Source organism: Motacilla alba, chromosome 1 (genome assembly GCF_015832195.1).
Source record: "Motacilla alba alba isolate MOTALB_02 chromosome 1, Motacilla_alba_V1.0_pri, whole genome shotgun sequence".
In the NCBI taxonomy this organism is placed as follows: Eukaryota; Metazoa; Chordata; class Aves; order Passeriformes; family Motacillidae; genus Motacilla; species Motacilla alba.
Window position 1 is genome coordinate 24,300,963 of NC_052016.1, and position 25,125 is coordinate 24,326,087.

General features: G+C 40.9%; 1 protein-coding gene across 3 annotated transcripts in view; it reads left to right on the plus strand.

Annotated features, from left to right (window-relative positions):
* The window catches only part of UVRAG (UV radiation resistance associated), a 99,037-nt gene that overhangs the window by 24,408 nt on the left and 49,504 nt on the right, over window positions 1-25,125 (plus strand). For all 3 annotated transcript variants that reach the window (XM_038128817.1, XM_038128834.1, XM_038128827.1), the window contains 6 exons: window positions 14,336-14,441; window positions 17,707-17,833; window positions 18,744-18,828; window positions 19,313-19,400; window positions 19,967-20,027; window positions 22,023-22,188. In XM_038128817.1, coding sequence (XP_037984745.1) covers window positions 14,336-14,441; window positions 17,707-17,833; window positions 18,744-18,828; window positions 19,313-19,400; window positions 19,967-20,027; window positions 22,023-22,188 — 633 coding nt within the window. The remainder of the gene's footprint in view (window positions 1-14,335; window positions 14,442-17,706; window positions 17,834-18,743; window positions 18,829-19,312; window positions 19,401-19,966; window positions 20,028-22,022; window positions 22,189-25,125) is intronic.

Consider the following 25,125-nt stretch of genomic DNA (forward strand, 5'->3'; position numbering starts at 1 on the left):
AAAATTTCACTGTTCTCTTTCTTGATTCTGTAAAGCATATTTAAACTGAAGGCTGCTTTTCAAGTGTTTCTTTTCTGTGCTTTTAGTGGGAAACAACCAGGGGGAGTATTAGGAAGTTCTGATTACATTCTGGCACAGTCCACTAGAAGTGAACTTGTACTACCTAACATTAACTCTTTGTTAGACAGAAAAAGGAAAACATGTGCAGTGTACCCTGTTCTCTTCATTCATGTGGGTTTTTCACATTTTGTGTGCACATCTATGTAGTATGAGGCATGCTTCAGAAAAAATACTCACTATGGTCATGAACTTGACTAGCTGGACCCCTGTCTTGCTCTGTGTAATTGATTTGCAATCCTTCTTCTGAACATTCCTGTTTTTCCTCGAGCTGACAAGAAATTAAGATGTCAGCTGTGATAAAGTTCACTGTGTTGAATGACCAGTGCTGTTTTGAACCCTGACTACTGGAGCTTCTCTCTGTTTTGGGGATGTGAGAGTCCAGGCTCAAGTCTCTTACAGTGCCTAGGCATGCTGTTTGGTTTAATTTCTGTTAAGTTTTGTGTCTGAGCTGAGAAATTCTCCTTTTTTATTTTGTCTCAAAAGGAACAGTGTTTTCCAAGCATCAGACCAGGCCTGCTGCCTGTTGTATTTAGTGGGTTCTGCTTACCATATCAAGGGGGTTTACATTGCATTGTTTAGTTCTAGCAGAAGTTAGAAGCTGTAATTTGGGACTCTGCCTAGGTGTCATCTTTGTCTGATTTCATTGCAGTTAGGAAAGTTTATCAGGAACTAAGGCAGAGTCCTCTGTGTAGTTTAGAATCCTTTCTATTCCCTCTCACGTTAACTCTCCTTTTTTATGGGTGGGTTTTCTATACTGCTGCTTAGCTTTGATATCAAGCTGAAAAGCCTGGTGATGGTGTTTGTTTTAAAATAATCTCTAGTCACTTTTTGTTAGGTGTCCTTTTTCTCCTACCAAGTAGTTTGCTTTGCCACCTCCTCCAGGAGATCATGCTTAAGTAGCCAGCCCATGAACTCTTCCCAAAGATAGTTTGTATGAGCATGTTCCTCCTTGAATAGAAGAGAGAGATGAGCATAATTTGAGTTATGATTCATTAAACAGGATGTACTTTGGGAGGTGTCTTGATTTGAAAAGACAGGTGTCTGCTAAGGAAGGCAGGAGCCTCCCTTGAAACAGAAAATGCAAACTTCCTCCCTCCAAATTATTATATTTGAAATTAAGGGATTCTCGGGCAAAGATATGGGAGTAGAATAACAGTTATTTATTAGAAAAAAATTTAAAAATTAAAAGAAAAATATAAAAATAAAAATGCAGTAATGCAAAACAGCACTGACAGAGTCAGAATACAACCTTGACACCCTGTGGGTCAGGGTGTTGGTAGCAGTCCAATTGAATGGTGGCTGCAGTCCTCCTGCAGTGGCAGATGTGGTTCTGTTGAAGCAGTGATGCTGTAGAATGGTGTAGCCTTCCTCTGAAGGTCCAGTGGTGGTGTAGATGGGCCTGGTCTTCCTCTGGGAATCCAGTGGAAAAGAAAGCTTCTCCTGTGGGAAACCAGTGGAAAAAGGCTGCTTGTTCCAAGTCTCAGAGTATATCCAGTTAGGAATGCTTGGCTCCTCCCCCTGGGCAGAGCATCTCACAATGGGATGCTGTAATTTTTATCAGTCATGCAGTGACACTCAGTGGCCCATTAACAGCAGATATCTCCCAGAGGGAGGATTGGTTGTGGAAGAAATAAAGAACACTGCCCCACCTGGTTTTAACAGGTGGCCCAGTTAACAGAAGAACTGCCCCCGGTCTAACAGATGGCAATAGAATACACACCCCCAGGCCCATCTTGCATTTACAACCTAAGACAGAAGGAAATGAGCTGCTGTCTTCCTTCTTCTGTCCATTGGCTGTAAAGAGAATACTGAGGTGTCCGCACCATAAAGATTTGCATCTGGTCACATAAATCCCATGTTTTGAAGAGTTTCTCATGATAAGATATTTGTTTGTAATAAAAATTCACAGGCTGCACATGTGGTTTCCTAATGTTTTCACAATAAATGGGGATATGAAGAACAGCTTGTACTGGCTTTATTTAAACTTTTACAAAAGGAAGCAAATCCTGGTGACAGTGGGATCTGAGTCCCAGTTGTGGTACTGTGCTGCCAGATGTGGCAAAGCCACTGATAGCCAAAATGGGGAGAACTGGTTCTAGCTCATCCCCTAACTCTTGGCTGCACAGTGAGAACTTCTGTGGTTGATCAGTATTTCAAAACTGCTTTTGGGGGAAGAAGTGATGTAGTTTTTTTCCTCAGAAGTGAATTGCTAAAATTTATGAAGCTTGTGAATTGACCTTAATGAAAAGTGTATGCTTGGCTCAAATTATCTTGATTAATGAAATTAATTGAGAATGACAGAATGTGTGAACAATAGAAATTTTTTTGTGCATTGGATTAAAATTGTGGGGTTTCACCCCCGGATTGGGGTGACCCCAAAAGATGGAAAAGTCCCTCCTCCAACCCGTGCCTTCGAAGAAAGACTCAGTAGTCTTCTGTTGTCTGGTCTCAAGGTTGTTTATTGTTGATTATCTACAAGATTCTTCTCCTGAACTGCTGTGGCCCGTTCAGCAGCTCAGACAAAGGCACACTGCCCTCCCAGGGGGCTGGTGCCATCTTTTATATCATATATTACGTACTACATGTTTATACTTTTTCCCCAATACCTACTATCTATATTAAATAGTGACTTTCTACTCTAAACCAATCTGTGAGTGCCAACACCACCAAAGACATGGAGGCTAGGAAGGAGAAAGAAAGAGGACAGGGCACACCCAAATCCCTCCATCTTAGAACTCCTGACCCCCATGTACAAAACTTGGACCCCTGCGTACAAGGCTTAAAACCCCCCTGTACAGCATTCAGAAATCCTACCCTTTACTTCGTGACTACTTCTACTACAATATCTAAACTTTTGTGACTTCTTGTTCTTCCTGCAAAGTTGGTAAACTGTTCCATGGGTCAGGTTCAAAGCCACAGGGGTCTCTGGCTGCATGCCAGGGTCTCAGATGCTTTTGACCTGGGTCTGGAACATCCGAGAATGTCTGAGTTCCGACAAAAATAATGCTTGTGTTCAGATGCTGAGTTACGTGGATTTATAAGTCAGTTAAACAGGAGGGAAAAGTTAAATGTTCAGCCAACTCCTCTTTACACAAAGAACGTTTCAGCACCTCTGCAGCTCATGACCCTTCCTGTTCTGGGACCAGGGACAAGATCCTCAGGCAGACATGGTGCTGCCTGTAAGTTGTTTGTGCCATATGGAAGTGACAAATGTTCTTCCAGCCATTTGCTTAAAAAGGGCTAACTAACAAAAATCTACCACATCAACTAGAAAGCTCAAATTCTGAGGTTTTTGTTCCTTGTCGTATTTCCTGAAAAGAAATAATTTAAAGACTTTCTAATTATTATGTTGCTGGTAGTAATAGGCTATACAGGAACACCTTTCACACAGCACTCAGGATGGGCCAAATTCATCTGAGGTCATGTTCTGGACACGTCTCAATAATCAAGTTCTGAGCACGTTTGCAGCACTAATGGGAATAGGTTTATATTTAGTATTCTCTTGGTTTCCTAGCCTTTCTTTTCCTAAAGCTTTGAAAAATAGACATTTAGTATTAAGTGGTGTTGGGAAGATGAGAGATCACTAAAGAAAGGGCTTAAAATGCTATGTAATAAATTTTTACTTCCATCTCTAAATATAAAAATTAACATAGTGTATTCTGCAACTGCTTTTTGTGTTGTTGTGATACAGAGCAATTGGCTTGTGCCTCCTAAGTATGTGAATGCCTGAAATCCTCCCATATTCCTCCTGGAGACAAAAAGCACTCTAAGAACTAGTGAAAATCTGCTCCTTTGAAGTTTTGCTTCCAGTAGTTTTTATTACTCCATTCAGAGTAATAAAAGAACTGCCGTCTCTATGGCTTAACTGTTCTTCAGCAGATGGCATGGTGTGTTTCTGGTGTTTAGTCAGCCAGTTAGTGCAGATTGAAGACATTTTGCTTGAGTTTTGGCTTTAAAAAAGTGTTCTTTTACAACACAACAACAGAATCTGACATTGGCATCATTTGAGTGGTGGGCTGGGTAAAAAGACTAGCTGCAGGCAGCTGCTTAATATTATTAGTGTCTAATCTGGCAGAATTTGATTTGAATAATACTTCTGGGTATTAATCTCTCATGAGGCAGGGGTATGCTTCAAGTGACAGAGTTTGCTTCAGGGTTTCTCATCTGTAATAAAACTGTTCATTTAAAGAAGAGTGCATGTCTCATCACTGAAGAGATATTATTTAAGAATACAAATGTTGGTAGTGTTTGTCTGTGATCTGAAACGGAGATTATTAATAAAATCACCTTCTAGTGACTATAGCTAAAACATGTTGACATGATATAAAATTAGCTTTTGTTTAGCTCTCCTTATTTTAGGGATTTTAGGGAAGATGGTTTTAAATAGCTATTTTGCTTTTGTTTAAAATCTTCCATCTTTATTAACAGTTTTATTGAACAAACAGAACTTGATCTTTGAAACTAGAATTTAAGACAAAATATATGGTCAATGTAGGCTGCTGTGGAGCTGAAAAACTTATTAGGAGCTCCTCAGCGTAGTTTCTCTGAGACTACAGTCACTGGGATTGCATATGCCAAATCTATATGTAATAGCTTTGTGCAGCTGTTTTTAACACGTGGAAATAATGCTGAAAGTGAAACGGTTTTTTGTAAGCTCTGAGTAGAGAATAGTAGAGCAGCACAAGGGCTTCATGGGCTTACGCTGCTCAGTGCTGAGGTGTATCTCAGGTACATTGACTTGTCTTCTGTAAACTGGACCATCTTCAACAGTGTCAGTGTCCTGTCTGACAGGAGCTCAGCCAGACTTTGCTATTGTGTGGTTGATTTAAGTAGCAGTTCCAAACTTTAGGCTTCCAGTTGTTTAGTGGGGTGAAAAGGGGGAAAGCAGGAAGAAGACATGTTGTCATCACCAGGTGTCTGACTTCAGAGAGTTGCCCAGCATCTGATAGATCCAGATGTGAGCCATGCAAAGCTGTACTGCCTTTTGAACTTCCCTGAAGTTTCTCTATTTCTATCTTCATCTCCATGAAAGAAGTGAACCCAATGGAGCTAGGAAGTAGATGGGACTACATGGAAAAGAGTTGCTTTTTGCTACCCTATTCTTTGTGGCATGATGAGTAGAGATAATGACAGGCAGAAAAGATCTAGTTAAATTTTAGAAGGTGCACTGATAATCAAGTCTCCTGTTTCTAGGTTTTCTCTTTGCTGTCCTTTACTCAGAGAAGGGTCCCAACTCAGCTGTGACCAAAACCTCTCTAAACGTTGCAGTTATGGATGTTCACATGGTGGAACAGTCACTCTTTTTGTAGCGTGTGAATGGGTCAGGAAAGGTGATCACTAATAAATAATCTGATACTTTTGCAGTGCCTTGCTCTAGCTTTTTCTGAGAGTATCTTGGCAATCACATTGCAGACTTTTGGACTTCAATGTTGTTACTGCTGCTGCCATCATCTTCTCCTAGCTGATGCAGAAATACACCATCTTAAGTGTGAAAAAGGTTGTAGGATTCCTCTTACCTGCTCTTAACACCAAGCTCCTCTGCTAAAACATCCCTTTGCTAGTGATAAGCATTGGGGGAATTTTGTGATGGCCAGGTTTGACGTTTCGAAACAGGAATGATTTGCGCCTGTAAGACTTAGCACTTTGTACCCAGTAGGCAGCCAAGACCAGGCAGACATCCCCCCTTGGCTTTGGACAGGCAAATCCAGGTGGCCTAAGGCCAAGATGAATAAATAGGAGCTGGAATCAGACCTCTAGGGTACCTCTGTATGCTTAATTAAGCAGTACTGAAATGGATGAACAGTTTAACAAGTGTCATCCTTCCTGGCCTGAAAACTTTGTGGGTTGCAATTGTGCTGTGGTGGCTTCCTGAGCAGTAGTGATGGAGATGAAAACTTTTGGATCTGATTTTTTTTTCTTTTTTGAGAGGTTCCTTAGGGATTTTTATTGGTGGCATCAGACTTTTGGATAAGTCTCTTCCCAGGCATTTTACCTCTATGGTGCTGAGCTGTATGGGAACTGAGGCTATTCAGTGATTAGAACATTAAATGTACAAGCCTGCCTTTTGCCAAAATCTGTAGCAGAGAGTAGCATGGGTCATAGCAAGTTGAAACAGTGCATGAAGCATGAGAGCAGTACATGTTTGTTAGTCGTCTGCTGCTGGGTTAGTAGTCTGCTGCTGCTCTGATCTTCAATTTTCCTAATAAGCCATATACAATAAGCTACCCCTGCAGTGGCACGTTTTTAGCTTTGATATATTGCTAGTTCTTGGTCAAATTTTGTTTCAAAGCACTTTTGAGAGGAGTTACACAAAGCTGTGCAGGGCTTAAAAAGTAGCTTTATTCTGCCTCTTTATTTGTGACAATGTGTAAAAGATGGTATTAATGAAGCAATACTGAGAAGTCAGAACCCAGTCCTCCTTTTTCTGGCTCTATGAAATGGATGAAAACCAGCATGTTGTAGAACTGTAAAATACTTTGGGTTAAGCAGGGCCTTTAAAGATCATCCAGTTCCTCCTGCCTGCCATGGCAGACCAGGTTGCTCCAAGTCCCATCCAACCTGACCTCAAACACTTCCAGGGATGGGGCACCTACTACCACCTTGAACAACCTGTGCCAGTCTTTCACCATCCTCATTGCAGAAAATGTCTTCCTTATTTTTAATCTAAATAGCGAAATGTCACCAAAGGAGAATCTAGGTAATTTACTGATGGATACCTGAAAGTTTTTAAGAAGGAGGATTTTGTGAACATGAGGACTGTTTATTTTTTTACACCTTTGTCCTGGATATGGCCTTGAGAATGGTGCTGTGAGTTGCTTTCTCTCTCAACCTGGGCAAAGATTTTGGTGAATGCAATCATATCTCTAAAATTCTCAGAACTATCCAAGCACACCAGGGAAAATCAAGGCAAAATTTTGACTGAGAACAAATAAAAAAGATTTAAGGTCTTGTCGTGGGGAAAATGCTAATAAATTTGCTTATTATACCAGGGCAGGACAGGAAGTGCATGAATGTCCAAGAAGCTGCAGAACACTACTGAGAGCATTATGATCATCCCTGTTAGGTGGGACTTTTCACTACTACAGCTGCAGAATTCTGCTTCCCTTGGAAGAAGACTCAGATTTGAATTTGGGGGTGGTTTCCAGGAGGAAAGTGCAGCAGTATGGAGCTTTGAAACATGAATCACCTGAATATGGGCTAGTGTTCCACCTCCTTCCTCCATTCCATGAACCTGTTCTCTGCTGTCACAACCACTTTATCAGTTGTGTGGCCTTGAGTGGAAGAACACAATCGAGTGGAGAGCACCTGGTCTCTTTTAGGGTGGAGCCTGGAACACATTCAGTCTGAATTTGTGCATCTTCCCTTTCAGTTGTTCAGTGAATCCCAGTCTTAGGCTTGCTCACTGTCTCAGAGTGAGAATTGAAACTTCTAGGAAGATTTGTTATGAAATGCCTGTTGAATTCTTCTGGTGTTACTGTCCACCTGGCAGGAGTCATCTTGATGTGTTTATGCACTTTAGAAATTTGATTTGTATCTAATTTACCTTTTTTGCTAAATACAGTGTCTTGAATATGATTCTGTGTGCCCTGGCAGCAAGGTTTCTGTAATCACAAACTGAGAAAGAACAAAAAGAAACTTCCTTTGTAATTTGTCACATTTGTTTTTTGAATTAAAAAAAACTAACCCATAAATCCATCCATTTAACTGGAGTTAAATCTGTGAATTGGAATAAGAGAACTAGAGACATCTCACATTTTGTTGCTTCATTTCTCAAGAAAACTGAGTTTCACTTTAAGACTCTCCTCTTCCATTCATGCCCTGTGAGTATTGAAGGTGATCTTTATCCTAATGTTAGCTTCATTAAGTATTCCTCAAACTGGAGGCTGGAACCTGCCCATTTGATAGATGTGTTTTTTCCTTTTCTTCTCTGTTTCCAAATAGCTCAAAGCATTCACTGTTTCTGTCCACAAATCCACATGGACTTGATTATTTTAAAGCTTAATTTGAGTCTTAAATGTGTAAGGCTTAAATGTAGACTCTCCAATGTAAATATAAGGCTTACATGTAAGTGATTTACATTTGTAGGACTCGGAACTGTTTGAAAGAATGATGGAAAGTTATCTGTGCTGCATCAGCACTGTCTTTTGTGAGTGTGAGAAATGATACGTTCAAAAACTTTAAAAGGTTTATTAAATCTTATCAAAAATAAAACAGAAGACTGAATAGAGAAAATATTATGGCACCGGGAGCAGAGGATCTTTCCCACCATGTGCTCATCTGAACAATGGAGGTTTTGCCTTTTAACCCTTTAGCCCCTCCCAAAGTTCTGTCCATTGACTCCTTCTTTACTGTACAGTGGTGAAGTTTGCTCCTTAAATCTGGATTGGAGGTCAGGTGCTGCCATAGTAACAAACCGACCCTCCCAAATGTCCAGAACCCAGGCCACCCCCGGTAATAACACAAAGGGAGGTAAAACATAACTATAAATCTATAAAACTTCTCTTAACATATATACATGTTATTTGCCTTTTAATCGTGAGGGTCAACCATCGCATTACTCATCTATCACATGAGTTTCTTATGGCATTGGCTCTTGTAGTGGTTTGATGTCACAAATTAATAAGTCAGACTTGTATTTTATTGTTTTCTTAATCCCAACTGTCTTTTCTTGCCCTACATCTGCTATTGATAAATTGTGGATATAGGTATCTTAAGAAATTGGAAAGGGAATATACGATTATAAATTAGGAATTTTTTCTTGTGGGAAAGCAGATGTAGCAAATGATGGTTTAAGAGGTTATGAAAAAAACCTTACAGCTGGCTGGCACTCTCCAGAATCTAAATTTGTGGACTGATATAGTGTGCATTCTAGTTTCTGAATTTAATAGGAAAGTCTTTAATTTTTTTTTCTTTGATAGTAGATTTCGGTACTTTACTTCCAGGACCCTACATGGGTCACTTATTGCCACAAGTGTTCCATTGTAGTTTCTAAATCCCATGTAGTAATTCTCAGTTTAAATTTAGTCTTGTTGTAAACTAAAGTTGTTCTGGTAAATATGACCAGAGGCATTTATTCCTCTCGTGAGAAGGAGCCGTAGTATGTGACTGCTATAATCGATTGAGGTATTTATGGCTTAAAGTTCTGTACATGAAAAATCCAGATGTGTCTGATAGAAAATAAATATTGCGAGTGGATGATAGAACTGCAAAATCAAGTATCAGTTGTCTGATAAAGCCGAGACTCTTTCATTAATGTAAATACAGGCATATGTTAGTTTAATGTTGGGGGTTAAGATTTTTTCCTTTTGTTTCTTTCTCTGGCGGTATTTTGTCCCATCGGTTGCTAAGAGACAATAATGACCAGTATTTAAAAGAGACAAAAGATGTAGTGAGGGGGAGGAGTGCAGCTGGCTGCACTGTCATAGCCGAGGGGCATTCTCTTGGGAAGGGCAGAGATACCGTCAGATTTCCCAGATTTCCGTGGGCGGGTGTGGGGCTGGGCTGGGCTGCTCTTGTGCTCTGGGCATTGGAGGAGGGACAGCCGCTCTGTAGTTGCTGCCCGGAGGATTTGCTGCTACTGCAAGGCCTTTGTCCTCTCACTGCGTTTTCTACTGTGGGTGAGCCTTTGCTCCTTAGAGCAGCGGTTTAACTGGGACCTTATTAACACCTGATCTGACTGGAAAGGACCCTCATCATCTATTCGGGTGCCTCAGGGGAAAACCCGGGAGCCTGACCCCCTTCTCACTTCTGGAGGGCGTCACCCTGGCTGCGTGCTGCAGCCCGGCCCTACTTCTTTCTGCTGCTTCCTCAGGTTTTTTTGCTACACTCTGACTCAGCATCCTGAGTCCACCTGACACCTGCAGCTCCTGCTCAGGCTGTGCCACCCCGGGGTGAAGTGGGGGTGTGTGTGTGCGCCTGCCTCTGCCACCCGAGCTGCTGCTCTGAGGTTCCTGCTGCGGCCTATTGTTGCCATCCAGCCTACCTGCCATTACCATGGGAGGTGGATGCAGCTGAGTTCGCGCCACAGCGCCCCCTGCAGCTGCGGGGGAGCCATCGCACCTGCCCCGCCCGGCTGGGAGCCAGCAGCGCCCCTGCTGGCTGTGACCGGAACTGCCCCGAAGGGGAAAATGCTTGCAGCCGAGAGAAGGATGATCTTACCAGCTTCTGGTTCTGTTTGTTGCTGCCATTGTTGTTGTTTGTTTGTCTTGTTGTACATATAAGTACTAGTAAAGCCCTGTTATTCCATTTCCCATATCTCTGCCTGAAAGCCCCTTAATTTCTAGTTTATAATACTTTGGAGGGAAGGAGGTAATTTTTCCATTTCAAGGGAAGTCCCGCCTTCCTTGACAGATCCCTGTCTTTCAATCCAAGACACTTAATAGGCACAACTCTCACTAGTCTCCAGCTTTCAGTTTTTTAGAGATTGCAGCCAGACATGAACTTGCGATACAAACTAGTAAATCACTGGACTAATGCATGACCAAGAGAGACTAGGATACTGCTGCATATTAAAAAGGAGAGTGCTCCAGCTGAACGTTCAAACTTACTGCAGGCTTAAAGAAAGATAACATGTTGTTACAGCACATTCTGGAGTTGTAAAGTCAAGTTATGTTGGACCACTGCACTGTTCAGTCCTGGGAATTAAGGAAAACTGATTATTCTTGCAAACAAGACAAGAACATTATGTCAAAGAAATCCTGTAATGATGAAGTCCAGAACTTCCTAACCATTTTTTCCTCCTGTCCCCATCCAACCCAGTACCCACATTGGATTGATTGGTGGAACATTGGATTGTGGTGGTTTCAAATCTTACAGTCAAGGTAGAAAGTGGGCTTTGGGCTTTTTTTTTGGAGGGGGGAGGGAAGGGGGCATTAGTTATTGGGAAAAGCAATTAGATATAAGACTTGAAAAGCCTTGAGAAAATAAACCAAATAGCCTGTATTTCAGGAACTTGGGATCTAGAAAGTATAGAGGAGAGACATTGAAATTTTATGTGCTCGTCCTTTGTAGACCAAGTAGGGATGCAGCTTGTGTTAGTCTTAGCTTACAATACATGGATTACACTTTTAATGTATACAACTGTTTTCTGAACTGTCAAAGGAAGGGAGAGTGCTTCATGTCTTTTTGATCTTCCCCATCTCAGAAAGCTGGTGCTATAGGACTGGAGGCAGAACAGCAGCCTTGTGGATCTCCACTTTCAATCAGTCAGGATGCTCAAGAATTTAAATATCTGCTTTGCTTTCCGGTTCTTTCCCAGGCAGCAGCATGGAACTGGCCTGATGTTGGACAATTGCAAAGCAGCTCTCAGGGCCCCAAGGAACAGCAGTAAATCTGTCAGTCATCATGTTCCAGTTGCTCTACTTCTGGCTGACAATGGCTGTGAGCTGCTGCAGACACCAAGTGACAACACTGTTGGCTAAACTATCCCTGTAAAAAGGCTGGAGTTTCCGCTATAACTGGCTTGGCTTTCCCAATTGCTGGAGGAAATTTGGTAGCAGGCCAGTGGCCTCTTCAAGTGCTCAATTAGCTTCTAAAGTGCTATGGAAGTGCTATTTTTAATAAAGTACTTTAAAAAATGAAGTCTTGGGCAACATAGGAAGAATCTCACGTTGGCTGATGGCATGTACGTGATGTAATCAGTTGGCTTACTGTTGACAGTTATTAAACCAAGGATTGTGCTCAAAGCACAGCTTGTGCTGACTAAGCTGTAGCATTGGAACTGCATTCAGCCTAGAAATGGAAACAAGATGTGGTCAGTCAGGGTTGAAGTTTCTCTCTGTTTATTTTGTATACATTTTAATTCAGATTTAAGGCCTCAGCTTGCTGATCTCCATTGTGCAATCATAATTGCTTCCACCAAAGTCTGCTTGTGCCGAAGTGATACACAAAATTTCCATCTTGCCATTCTTAATAGCTTAGTTTATATTCCCCTTCTGGATGGCCAAAGATTTCCATGTGGAGGCTTTTTTTTGTCTGAGAAAAAAAGATTCTGTTGGTGGTTGCTGCTTTTCTGACACGAAGCCCTTCAAATTTTAATCTTGTAAGATTTAACTTTGGACATGGTCATGTTACCATTTTAACATTCTTAGAAAAACAGTGGATGTACTGGGATTGAGTCAACCAATATCAGTGATTTTTCTGTCTTGCAGTGTAAATGGCCCTATTTGGCAGCCCTATCAAGGCAGCCAAGTTTAACTGTGCAAGGAATGAGTGGATGATGCTTGGCTTAAAAAGAAATACATTTCTTATTAAAACTAGATTTTATTGCTGAATTATTTTGTATAGCAGTTTTTATATGTCAGAAATTTATATTTAGATACTGATTCACCCAATTGAACAAGTATTTGACTGCATGTATTGTTTTGAGAAGTCAGTCTCTTTAGATGTTTGTTCCTTATCCTTTGAGCATCCTAGGAGAACTGAGTTACTGCACAACTTGTAGTTTGTTTATGAGTGTTGATCAAATCACTGTGAGGAACTCACATGGCAAATGACCTTTCTAATAATTTCTCCATTATGTAAGTACTCTTTCAATGAGTAGAACACATTCCAGGAGGTTTTGCTGCCTAAATGGAGTGTTGTGAAAACTTGTAAGACTGTCTCGTGATCACCTAATGGACTAAATCAAGAATGTTCTTCCAGTGTTAAACTACATAAAGAGGAAGGTGAAATGTCACTCAGTTATTACTCTTTACCAAAAAGTTTTATCTTAGCTAAGGCTTTCTTCTATGTAGAAGGAAAACATTGCAGACTTTTGGAAAGAGACAAGTTGGAAAGTGTGGAAGTGGATGACATGACAGCAGAGCTCTGAGTGGTGTTCAGGGTGGTCAGCAAACCTTGGCTTTGATCTGTGTAACCACGTGTTCCATAGCCAGCAGCCTCGGGATGCCTTCACAAAGGTGGGAGGTGTAAGAAGTAGTTCCCAGTAGGATCGGGGTTTCCAGGAGGTCTCAGCTCTTCATTAGGTGTGTTTAGACCAAGCCCTTGGGTGATGCAGGACTGTTGGTCTCAGCAGTCTTAGCCCCCTCCCACCCCCTCAGCAGCCAGCAGAGCAGTGTTTCCTCATATGGGATGGCCCCTGACCAGTTCTGCAGCTGCTGGTGCCATGACCAGTTTGAGAAACTCAAGAGAAACCACAGAAATTACTTAGACTTTTGCTTTAAATTATGCTATTGCTGATGTTTAGGAGAAGCAACAGTGTGAAGGAACTAAAGGCATCTGGTGACTTAAGTGTATTCATTTAGAACTGTAACATGTAAAAGTTCTAAATCACAAGACCTTGTTTATTAATGTTACTAGCACTGTTTGTTTCCATGTACCAATTCCTTTTTTTCTAATAAATACAATAATTTCTACTCTGTATTATTTTTAAGAAAGATGTTAATGTCTCTCGTAGACCTGTGTTTGCCATCTTTTTCCTCTGCCTGTTTTTTTCCCAATAAATATGGCAAATAATTGGTTTTCTCTCTTCACCCTGAAGCCAGGGCTAACAATCACTAACACATCATCATAATCTTTTAATTTTTTCAAACGTGATTCAATTAAGAAACCTATGTTTTTGCTACAGAAGGACCTATAGCATAGTGGGAGATACTGAAGAATGTTTCATGTTCTTGGCTGGGTAGCTATGTGTTAGCTAAAGGAAACTTCCACTTTTTCTAAAGCTGGCCTGTGTTGACAATGCTTGTGTGTATCTATTTTCCCATTAATGGTGATTTAACTTTAATGAGGTATCTGTAATTACCTGCTCTCTCATCTGCAGCCTGGTCAGTATCTATTGAATTGAAAAATTGAAGAGGAGATTTTGATACTTGATTGAATTTAAAAGACTTAGCAGTTTTCTTCATAAGCTATGCAAATTATCACAGAATGGTTTGGGTTGTGGGACCTTAAAGGTCATCCAGTTCCAACCCCCTGACATGGGCAGGGGCACCTTGCACCAGACCAGGTTGCTCCAAGCACTGTCCAGCCTGGCCTTGAACACTTCCAAGGATGGGGCAGCCACAGCTTCTCTGGGCAACCTGTGCCAGGGCCTCACCACCCTCACAGGGAGCAATTTCTGCCCAATGTCCCATCTAACCCTGCCTTCCTTATGCTTCCTCATTTGGTATTTTGAAATGGAAACTGACAGTCTGATTTTGCACTCCTCTTGCTGTTTTTGAGGTGTTTGCACCTGTAGGGAACCTTTACCACAGCTGTAACTTTTTCCTTGCAGGCTCCACAGAGCTCAGTGTGCAATTAAACAGACTCAGGTAACTGTTCAGAAAATAGGAAGGGAGATTGAAGAAAAGCTGAGATGTACCTCTACAAGGAATGAACTGGTATGTTTGATTTATTAAAAACTTATTTTATGGGCTTGCTGAAGCATCTGACTGATGTCTTGACTGTAAATTTTTTTTTTTAACACTTGGAATCTTTCTTTACACCTGTCATTTTAAATGGGAACTCATCTGAGAGCTGTGTAATATCATCAGTTTGAATTGCGTGAGTTACTCAGATGTATTGATAAATCGGTTATCCTGTTTTTACCTTTATTTTGTACAATCATGCTATCAAAGCGTTAAGACTGCACAGTGCACGAAAGAGGTCTTTCAGGAAAAACAAACTTCTAATGATTTATATGAAACTTGACAGGAACCTGTGGTGGATTAAGAGGGAGGTGAGTCTATTGGCTGTATCTTTTTGCACTCTGACTCCCTTTGGATGAACAGAATTCATGCAACTGCTGTCATTCAAGTGACATACTCATTTTAAACAGAAATGGCATTAGGTCTTACAATGGCTTTTGTAATTTGGTTTTGCCTGCTCCCCTCCCCTCCACAGAGAAGTGTGTTGACGTTTGTCGTGGTTTGAGAGGAAGTGAGTTTTTGGGAGGTGGTGGTGGTCAAACCAATAGGTGCTCAGATGTGAATATTGGCACCTGGTTTGACCATTGAGGATATGGATACGCCTCTGAGAACACAGGGGTTAAAAGCCAGGAACTCCCAGGAGAACGCTCTCTCTTGGTTCCGGTGGATGGAGAGGTCAGACCTCCCCTGCCCAGCTGCGGGCTGGGCGGGGGAGGAGAAGCCACGAGGCCGGAGGGAGGTAGGCCGGAGCCTTGGGCAGAGACAGGAGGTGAAGGCCCCTGGCCCCGGCAGGACGAGAGTGAGTCCCCCACAGATTATGGAAGGGTGGAAGAACTCGGAGAGGCATCGGGCAGCCCCCCTTTCCCATGAGGGAGAGAGAGAGAGAGAGAGCTGCCAGTGCTACCTTGAAATTTGATAGCACTGGCCTGGCCGAGAAGGGAAGGGGGAGCAGTGGGAAGAGTGCCCAGCGGAGCCAGCGTGGGAGTTCGGGACGAGTAGAGACTGTGATTTTAACCCTTCTGTGGGATGCTGGAAACCTTGCAAATGCTGATCCTCCGGGAGTTGAAGGAGGAGAGAGATAGAAATAAAGTAAGAGGAAATACGCAAGTGTGATGAAAGGTGAAGGTTGAAAAACGACTGAGAGAAGTTGAGGAAAATCCTAGGTGGAGGAGATGATGGAGTGGCTTTTGGCTGGACTTTTCTTGTATGGCCATGGACAGAACCTTTCCTGTAATACAGAGACTGCATTTTAGGGGGAGGCAGTGGCTTGGTGCCAAAGGAGTGATGTGAGCGGAGATGACAGGTGATGAGGTGATGGTGCTCTCGAGACCCCTCGGCCCCAGGGGGTGAAATATTGGGGGGGACTAGTGTCCCAAAAAAGTGAGAGACTGTCGTTTTCTCCTGGAACTGGGCGAAGCATCCTTGAAAAGGGAAACCCTAAAAGCAGCTCTGGTCCATGTGCAGTGGTGAGAGCACTGAACATGGAAGGAAGAAGTCACGAAGGTGGTGCTGAGTGACGGGGAAACACAACTGGATTCGGCTGTGTTTCCAGGCGAAGCCCGTGGTGCAAGGGAGACTCTTCTCTCCTTGATGAAATGAGAGGTGATTGTTGTAAGGGTGGAGATGGACTGAGTTGATTATTGAAGGGTGATGGACTGGTAAAAATCTAAGGTTTTGTTTTATGATGTGGGAAATTGAGTGGGGGGAGGAGAAATGTTTGAAAGGTTTCCATTTTGCTCTGTGTGTTTATTTTACTATAGTTGTAAGATAATAAAGTTTTTTTCTTGTTTACAAGTGGAGGCCTGCTTTGCTCTGTCTCTGATCGCATCTCACAGCAGACACCAGGGAGAATAGGTTTTCATGGGGGCACTGGCATTGGGCCAGCGCCAAACCATGACAACGTTAGTTTCTGCTTTCTGCCCAGGAAAGCTGATCTTGGTTCAAAGATGAGTTGATAGAACAGGAGTGGTTTGTGGTAACTTCATTATGTTGGTACTCAGTGGTATGTGTCTGGTGCCTTGTAAAGGACACATTTTCAGTGTGAAGTTAGTTTATTGCTGTAAAGCAGAGTCTGAGTTGAGAGTACTCAGCTAATTTCCAAAAGTCAAACTAGTTCAAGGTTTTGACAAAATGGGAAAAAGGGGAGCTTGTTTACCCTCTGTAATTACAGGGATTACATTGTAGATGAAGAGGTCAAGTCACCTTCCATACGAGGCAATATAAAATCTCTTGTGAGTCATTCCAATCCAGAGCTTCTTTGCCTTCTGGTAGCTTGACTTTTATCACTACACGAAATGTAAACCATTACATTTTCAGTTACGGATATGCTCATTCCTCTTTGCAAAGGCTTTTAATTTTTAAATATCTGAGAGCAAAACTGTATCATACAATACTAGTATGGTTTTGCTTGGAAGGGACCCTAAAGCTCATCCAGTTCCAAGCCCCTGCCATAGACAGGTATACTTTCCATTAGACTAGGCTGTTTCAAGCCCTGTCCAACCTGGCCTTGAACACTTCCAGGCATGGGGCAGCCACAGTTTTTGTGGGCAACCTGTGCCAGGGCCTCCTCACTCTCACAGCCAAGAATTTCATTCCCAACATCCCATCCAGCACTACTCTCTGGCAGTGGGAAGCGATTTCCCCTTGTCCTGTAATTTCAGGCCCTTGTCCAAACTCCCTCTCCGGCTTTCTTGGACAACTGGGGCTCTAAGGTCTCCCTGGAGTCTTTTCTGTTCTCCAGGCTGAACACTCTCTCAGCTTTTTCTTTGTATCCTCGTCCTGAAGCTGGGAATTGAATGTAATAGTGCAGCTTGAGTATCTCCAGCCTTTTTCCAGCTCCTGCCTTCACTTTATATGGACTTCTTACTGCTCACCTTCCCTCTTGCTGGTGAGCCCTTTGCCAGGGAACGAATGCTCATCCTGCTGCTAGTGCTGTGCTGTCAGTTTTTATGTCCTGGGGAAGCACCGTTCTTAGTTTTTGGTCTGGGCTCAAGAGAGATGCATCCCACAGGAGGATCAAGCACTGTGACACAGCTGCATTGCTTTCCTTCCAAAGCAGCAAAATCATTAGTCTTTGGGAATCTGATTCCTGTGGTAATCTATGAACTCCATTCTTAGGCAGATGCTAATCTTGTCCTGTTTTTTCATTCTCCCCTACCACCTTTTTATGGAACTGCTTCTGTGCAGAGAAACTTTTTTTTCTTTTTTTTTTTTTTTTAATCTGAATTTCTTCCCATAGAAAAAGGAGAGTGAATGTTTACAGTTGAAGATCCTGGTGCTGCGTAATGAACTGGAGCGACAGAAGAAGGCCCTTGGTCAAGAAGCAGCCTTGTTGCATAAGCAAAAAAGTGCTTTGCTTGACAGAGGTAAGTGTGGAAACCTTAGCCTAGTTTATGACAGAATGAAAGTGCTGGTGTCTTTTCTATTTTCATTGTCTGGCTGTAGTGTGCTGCTTGTGTTTTTTCTTTATCTGAAATTTGCAGCCAGGTGTAATTTCTTTATATTATACTGAGTTTTAGCAGTTTCTGGTATCTTGTCTCTAAATAACTTCTTACTATGACACCTCTCCAAAGCAATCTTAAATCTGTATTTAATTGATATTTTATGAGAACATCAGGAAAACTGTAGTATAGTACAGTAAACATTGCCATCATAAAGTGAAAGTGACTTCATGTCGCGAGGGAAGTTGCTGTACCTGTGATTTGGATTCAGTTTTTAGTATTAGGAGACAAAAATCCCTCTTAATGTTTTAATATGTAAGTGACAGATGAAATACTCAGTCATCTTGGTATCATCCTTTACTAGGTAAGTCTCCTGTAGTGAAATGCTGTATTCCTGCCTCTTCAGAGCTCACCAAGACCAAACTATACACATATTTGATTTTGTTGCAGGATTTTTTGTTTTCAATACTTAGTTGAGTTTAAAGTAATTAGTTACTACTAAAAAGGATGGCTTTTACCATGTACTTTATTCTGGCTATGCAAGTATTGAGATCCCATAATGGGATTACTGCACTGTGTGGTTGTGAGAGGAATAGGTATTAAAGGAAGATGAAATCTGATGGGTTGTATTTGGCTAGTGAATGGTGTGTAGCGCATGAAGTGTTCCTCCTGTGCTGTCTGACATTCTCTAGTTTGGGAGCATAATATGGAAAATGGGAGGGTAAGAATAAGTGGAGGATTATTGCCAACATTTTGTCAGTATCTACTTTTAAAAGTTTGGATAACTAAGAAAATATTTATACTGTTTTTTTTCCTGATTCCTCCTGTTGCTTAGAAAATGCATTTGGGACTGAATACCAGAAACTTGAAGAGCATAATGAATCTCTATATGAATCAAGAAAGGAATGCACTGCTAAGAGGTAAAACGACCTATGTTTGTTCTGTAGCTGAAAAAAAAAAAAAAAAAAAGATAAGCTTGAGAGCAAGCCATTGAAAATGGGACTTCTGGCACCAAATTCTTCCTCATGTTGCCCTAAAACTTCTGTCAAGATATCCCTGCTACAATTTGTAGATATCTAAAGTGATTACCAGTGGCAAGTCTAGAAGGGAAGAAAACTAATGCTTGGTTGTATGTGTAGACTCTCATAGGAATTTCCAATGTGTTTTAGTGTAACACAGCTTTGTAATACCTGATTCTTGTAGGCAAAAAATGTCTATAATGTATGGTAAGCCCAAAAACAAAAATTAGCTTTGTGTGCTGTATTTTTTTTTTGGGTGGATTTACCTAACTTTTTGGAGGATAGGAGGTGATAATTGGAAAGCTGCAGAAGGGAAATCACAGCTTGATACCTTTGTTTGGTGCTTTTGAAGAAAATAATAATTTTGGAATCTCTTTCCCCGAAGAGAACAGTTTTTGAAGATAAATGCCCAGCAGACTATTCGATGCAAGCAGTTGCTGTCGGAGCTATCCTACATCTACCCAATTGATTTGGTATGTTTTCATCATCCTGACAATCTGCTCAATGTGAAATGTAGTTCCTATTTATTACACTGCAAACATATATTATGCTTTACTTGTGACAAAATCTGCTCTTTGCTCATTCTGTTTATTTCAGCTTTTTCTTACATTTGGTCTTTAGATTACAAACTTTACAGGGAGGGAACTTACACCAGCACCTCTTACACACTGTCCTCTATGAAAATAGAATAGCTATAATTTAATGGATGTTTTCCATTTTGTGTACAATTGCATAAAGTAACCCTGACAGTAGGCTGGCTGAGTGCACAGAAACATGTTAAAATGTTGAGATTCAAAATCTTTTATATAATGAATTAGTATAAAATTCTTCACTCTAAAAGAAAATTGCATTAATTTTCTGAACTATGTGAGATGCGGATTAAAATACTTTGTCAGTCACTCTAAGTTTAGTTGAATATTTAGGTTTTTTTATTTTTATTTTATTGTTTGTTAGCTTTTTGTCGTGTTTTATGTAGGATTTGGTGTTCTGGATGTTATTGTTTCATGCTCACTTTCCACTGTTGATGTTAAATTTACAGAACAACCAAAAGGATTACTTTGTTTGTGGAGTCAAGCTTCCTAATTCTGAAGACTTTCAAGGTAGCTGCATATTTTTAATGTAGTTGTTACAGTTAACACTGTTTCTAAACTTTGTAAAATTAAGAAAACTGGCAGCCATAGCTTGGGGTCCAAAGTTTTGACCAGAAAGACACAGACTAGGAAAAAACTGACTAATTATTTGTTGGTACTTCCTAGCTAAAGCAAAGGAGGTTCCTTTTGACTCTTAGTAAAGTACCTCTGTGTTCTAAGATTGCACATTGAAGCACTGGAAGAGGTTACCCAGAGAGGCAGCGAAGTCTCCATGCTTGGGGATGCTCAGAACCCAGCTGGACGCAGTCCTGGGGACAACCTGCTCTGAGCCAGGGGTGAGGTGCCTTCCAAAGTCAGTAATTCTGGAAAATACTGGTGTCTGACCTAGAATTCCACTGGGGCTACTTTTAGTCTCCATAAATCTCAGTGGGGCAACAGGCATGAATCCCCATTTGGTTTGCTGTAGTTGCTGGTAAACTTGCCAAATAAATACCTTGCAAAGAAAGACTTTGAACATCTCTGACAGTATGGAGTACTTTACAAGTGACCTCCTTCAACTGTCAACCCTCATCCTATTCTAGAAACAAATATATCATATGCCTGCCTTTATAACAGTTGTACAGGTAACTGCATGCATTCACCTGTAAATGTTTGATGTGAACTGGAAATTCATTAAGATCTCCTTGAGGATTTCTTGCCCCCAGTACCTGTTCACTCTGGTTTCTTGGGCAAACACTTCCATCAATTGTCTGACTCTTTAAAGCCACCCCATAGTAATTAACTTGTACTAATAATATGTATATTGGATGTTTGAATATTGGAGAAATAATCTTTAAAACAAATTAATTTGTCAGTAGAACAAAAATCAGTATATTGCTTTGTTTCCCTGATTGCGCTAAATGTGGTAATGAACTCGGTTTGCTAACTCCTGAGGAATGAGTGGTGTGCCATCTTCTGGCCCATTTTCAGTTTCCTGGTATTAATTCGTTGCAAAAGAATTACTAATTCTTTATGCAAATCTTTAGAAGAATTGTATTGTGAGGAAGAAGTACTAAGCATTCGATTTAGTGAAATAGGCAGTTAAATTTGAAACCCAGCTGTCTGGCATGGATCTTATCTCAGACTCTGTAGATACTATCTTTTAAAAAACTAGGCATCAAAAAAAAAATCCTGAGAAAACCAATTTTGCTGCAAATTTTCAACCTTTTCCACAAAATCCATTTTGACAGGGGTGTAACTTAAATACATACATCATGACAGGCTCTGATAGAGCTCAGTATGGTTGTTGAATATCATTATAAGCTTTATTGAAGGTCCTCTGTTCAGCTGGTTTCATGGATGCATCAGAATGGATGACTATTGTGCTGTCTATATCCCTTAAAAAGAATTTAAAATAGAGAAAAGAGAAAGGAAAGCCTTTATATGGCTAAAAGATGTAGTTTCAACTGCAAGATCTATGTGTATTCCTTTAAGGTTGAAACTTAAACTGTCAAATTGAAAATTATACTTTAAAACAATGGGTTAATCTAAGTTTTTCAAGCTATTGGCAGAGAACAGAGTTCATAGCTTGGGGTCAGTGTCTCTCCAACTGATCTCACTTGTGAATAAAGTTGAGGAGGAATGCAGCTTTCTCCTGATCCCACTCACACGTGTCAGTTCTATCTAGAGAAACGCAGAAATCTTAATACTTGAGTTTTATCTTGTGAATTTTGTTTCACTTTTCCCATCTCTTCTTCACCCTCCCCCAGCCTGGCAGTGTAGCTTTGAAAGTAAAATTTGCGGGAGAACAAGCCATCACCAGTTTTCTGTGCCTCATTGCAAGAGGCAAACACGACACAGTGAAGTGCAAACATTTGTAAAGCTGTTCAAAATGACACCAGGTCTCCTTCTGTCCTTGAGTTCTAACTTCTGAGAGCTACAGTAATTGGTGTTCTCTGAGCAATAAAGATGAATATTAGGAATCAATGGATACAATTAATAAAAGAATCTTTTTGTCATTGACAGCAAAAGATGATGGAAGCATTGCTGTTGCCCTGGGCTATACCGCTCACCTAATTTCCATGATATCCTTCTTCTTACAAGTGCCACTCAGGTATCCTATCATTCACAAGGGCTCCCGGTCTACAATCAAAGACAATATAAATGACAAGCTGACGGAAAAAGAGCGAGAGTGAGTATATTGTAAATACACTGATCTACTGTCTTCAACAAATCAACACCAAAAAAACTGATCTTAAAACAGTTTTGGGCAGTCTGAGGTGATAAGGAATTTGAAGTTACTTGTTACTGCTTTCAATAGCTGTGGAATAGTCGTTGAGTTTCTCTTGTTGGAATTTTGGGATGCAGTAGAGTAACTCAGCTTTGTTATTCTGGATCTGTTGGCACATATATGGCTTTGATTTGACATCCAGTAGTGCTAGAAAAATTTAAATAGTGTTTCTTAGTGTTTCATGAGTTTTGGTTTCTCTTTGGAAAACTTGCCTTTTATGTTTTGCTACTGGCTATGGGAATAAACTGCAGATAGCAGGTGTAGTTTCACTGGGGAGCTGCTGCCAGTGCCCTAATAGTGGCTGATAAATGGGAGAAAACAAATTGCTTTGTTTTAACACAGAGTTTTTTAATCAGTTGAAAAAGTGCAGTAACCTGCCACCTACCATAAATCAACTGAATATTCAATGTAGAGCTTTTAATTTGTTCTGTAATCATTGTATTTGAACGTGTAGCTACACTGTTACTGTTTTCCTTTTGGGAAACTGTCTTGCGGTCTATAAATTCACCCTCTGAATGTCTTCTCCTGCGTTTTGGAACTTTGCTTATTTTCCTATTGTCTTGGCACCTCTGTGCTCTAACATGAGATTGGTGGCAATTACTGGTTAAGGTTCCCTTTGTAACCTGAAACCACTGAACTGCCAGGAATGCAACACTGACCATTGGTGGGAGGCCAACTGCTCTGTTCAGATTCTGGGCACTGCCAAAGTTTGCCCAGAGACTTTACAGACTACCCATCCCTGGAAGTTGTTCAAGGCCAGGTTGGATGGGGCTTGGAAATCTGAGCTGAAGGTGTCCCTGCCCTGGCAGGTGGGTGGAATGAGATGAACTTGAAGTCCTTTACAACTCAGGAATTCTGTGACCCTGTATGTGTGTATGGATGGCTGCAGTCAGGCTTGCAGCATCATAACTTCATTTTTCCACAGAAGTCTGAAAAAGAAGCAAACGAAATGACAGGGGAAATGAACTTGTGGAAAGTAGCTGACTCTATTGACAGGAAGCTGTGAAAAAACAAATTCTTCTCTTTGGAAATATGCAGTCTTTTAAAGTATTACAACATTTTAACACTAATTCCTCATAATCCAAATAAAGATGGAAGAGTTTTATTTTGCTTAGTTGACAGAATTTGGATGCTTCAAAGTGTCTGATTTCTCTTTGAAGGTTAGTGGCTTTTGGCAGGATGGGCATGGTAATTTGCCTTAAGATTTAAACTTGTCTTCCTGTTGAGACACCATAAAACACAACTATATAATTATGTCTTGCAAAGTAGTTTTGATATCATTTTAATAACTTGTCCAAACACACTTCTGGGTACCTTAATAGAACATTGACCTGTTTCGCTTCAGTGTAGTTCTTGCAGCCGGTGATCCTACTCCTTCCTGTACATCACTTCGAGAAGGGTTTTAAACTAGAACATTTGTATCTTGAAAACAAATTTCTGAGTACTAGAGCTCCTTGTGTGTGGGTGTGTAAAGATTAATTCAATTACCTGTTCTCTCATACGGATTAGAAGGTTTAGTCCTTCGTGCTACAGCCTTCCAAACTCTTGTGACTTAATACTTGATTTCACAACAGGTTTCTGAAAAGGAGAGATTTTAGCTAAGTAAATGAATCCCTGTTGGGCTGTATACCTGTGTTGTGCAAGATTTTTTCAGAATTAGCTCCTGCTGGAGATCTCTTCCCAGCTATTGGAGAAACAGTCCTACCAACTCCAAGGTTTTATGTTAAATGTCTTAAATTGCAGTTTTCTTTCTAAACTAATAGATCATGTTTCTCCCTTGCTGCTAATTGTGTTGAGCACAGCAGTTAACATACATTATTAAATTTCTTTATTTCAGTTACCTGTCCTTTAGCAGCTTTTCAAACTCCAACACAAATTGTTGAGTAATTGCAGTGATGTAATCCCTATATTTGATCTTTACTATAACACATAGCGTCCTCATTATTGACTCGCTTATACTTACATACTGGGCTTTTTTTTTTTTTTCATTGCAAGGTGTTGGAGGTTAGGATTTTTCCTTTTTTTTTTTTCCCTTTCTCAGGAAATTTTCTCCCATTTGTTGTCTAAGAGACGAGAACGACAGATACTTAAGAGAGACAAAAGATGTGGCCGGGACTGGGGACGGGGCACAGTTTGGTTCTGTCTCTTAGCTGGGAGGTTTTCTCTTGGAAAATGCAGGGATGCTGAGGGAATTGGCTGGGAGTTGGGGGGTGGGCTCAGCTCTCGTTGTCTCTCTCAAGATCGCACTTGTGGTTTTGGTGCCGGGAGCCACCAGCGCCCTGCCGGCTGTGGTGGCTGCACCGAAGGGGAAAGTGCTCACTCAATGGCCAAGAGAAGGCTGTGGTTGTGTTTTTGTTTTTAGTTTGTTGTTGCTGCCGTTGTTGTTTGTTTGTCTTGCAATACATATATATATACACTAGTAAAGCCCTGTTATTCCTTTTCCCATATCTTTGCCTGAAAGTCCTGTAATTTCAAAGTTACAGTATTTTGGAGGAAAGGGGTTCATGTTTTCCATCCCAGGAGGGTTCCCATCTTCCTTGGCAGGCACTTGTCCTTTAAGCCAAGATACAGGCTTTCTCTAAGATCCTTATTAGGAGCTTCTAGAAATTGTTCTTTGGGGGAAATAGCTGAGGTTTTCTCTCAAGAGCAAATTCATAAGTACAGGTGTTTGTTTTTAAAGTCATACTGTATGAAGATGTTACTACACTTTCACGTTTCTTTACTGACTTTTCTAAGCCCTCCTTTTGAGCTGATTAAATATTTTGAGAGCTTTCAGAATGTAAGTAACTTCTGGGAAATGCTTTATCTGCTTCGGATTGGTTTACTTGCATGATCCAG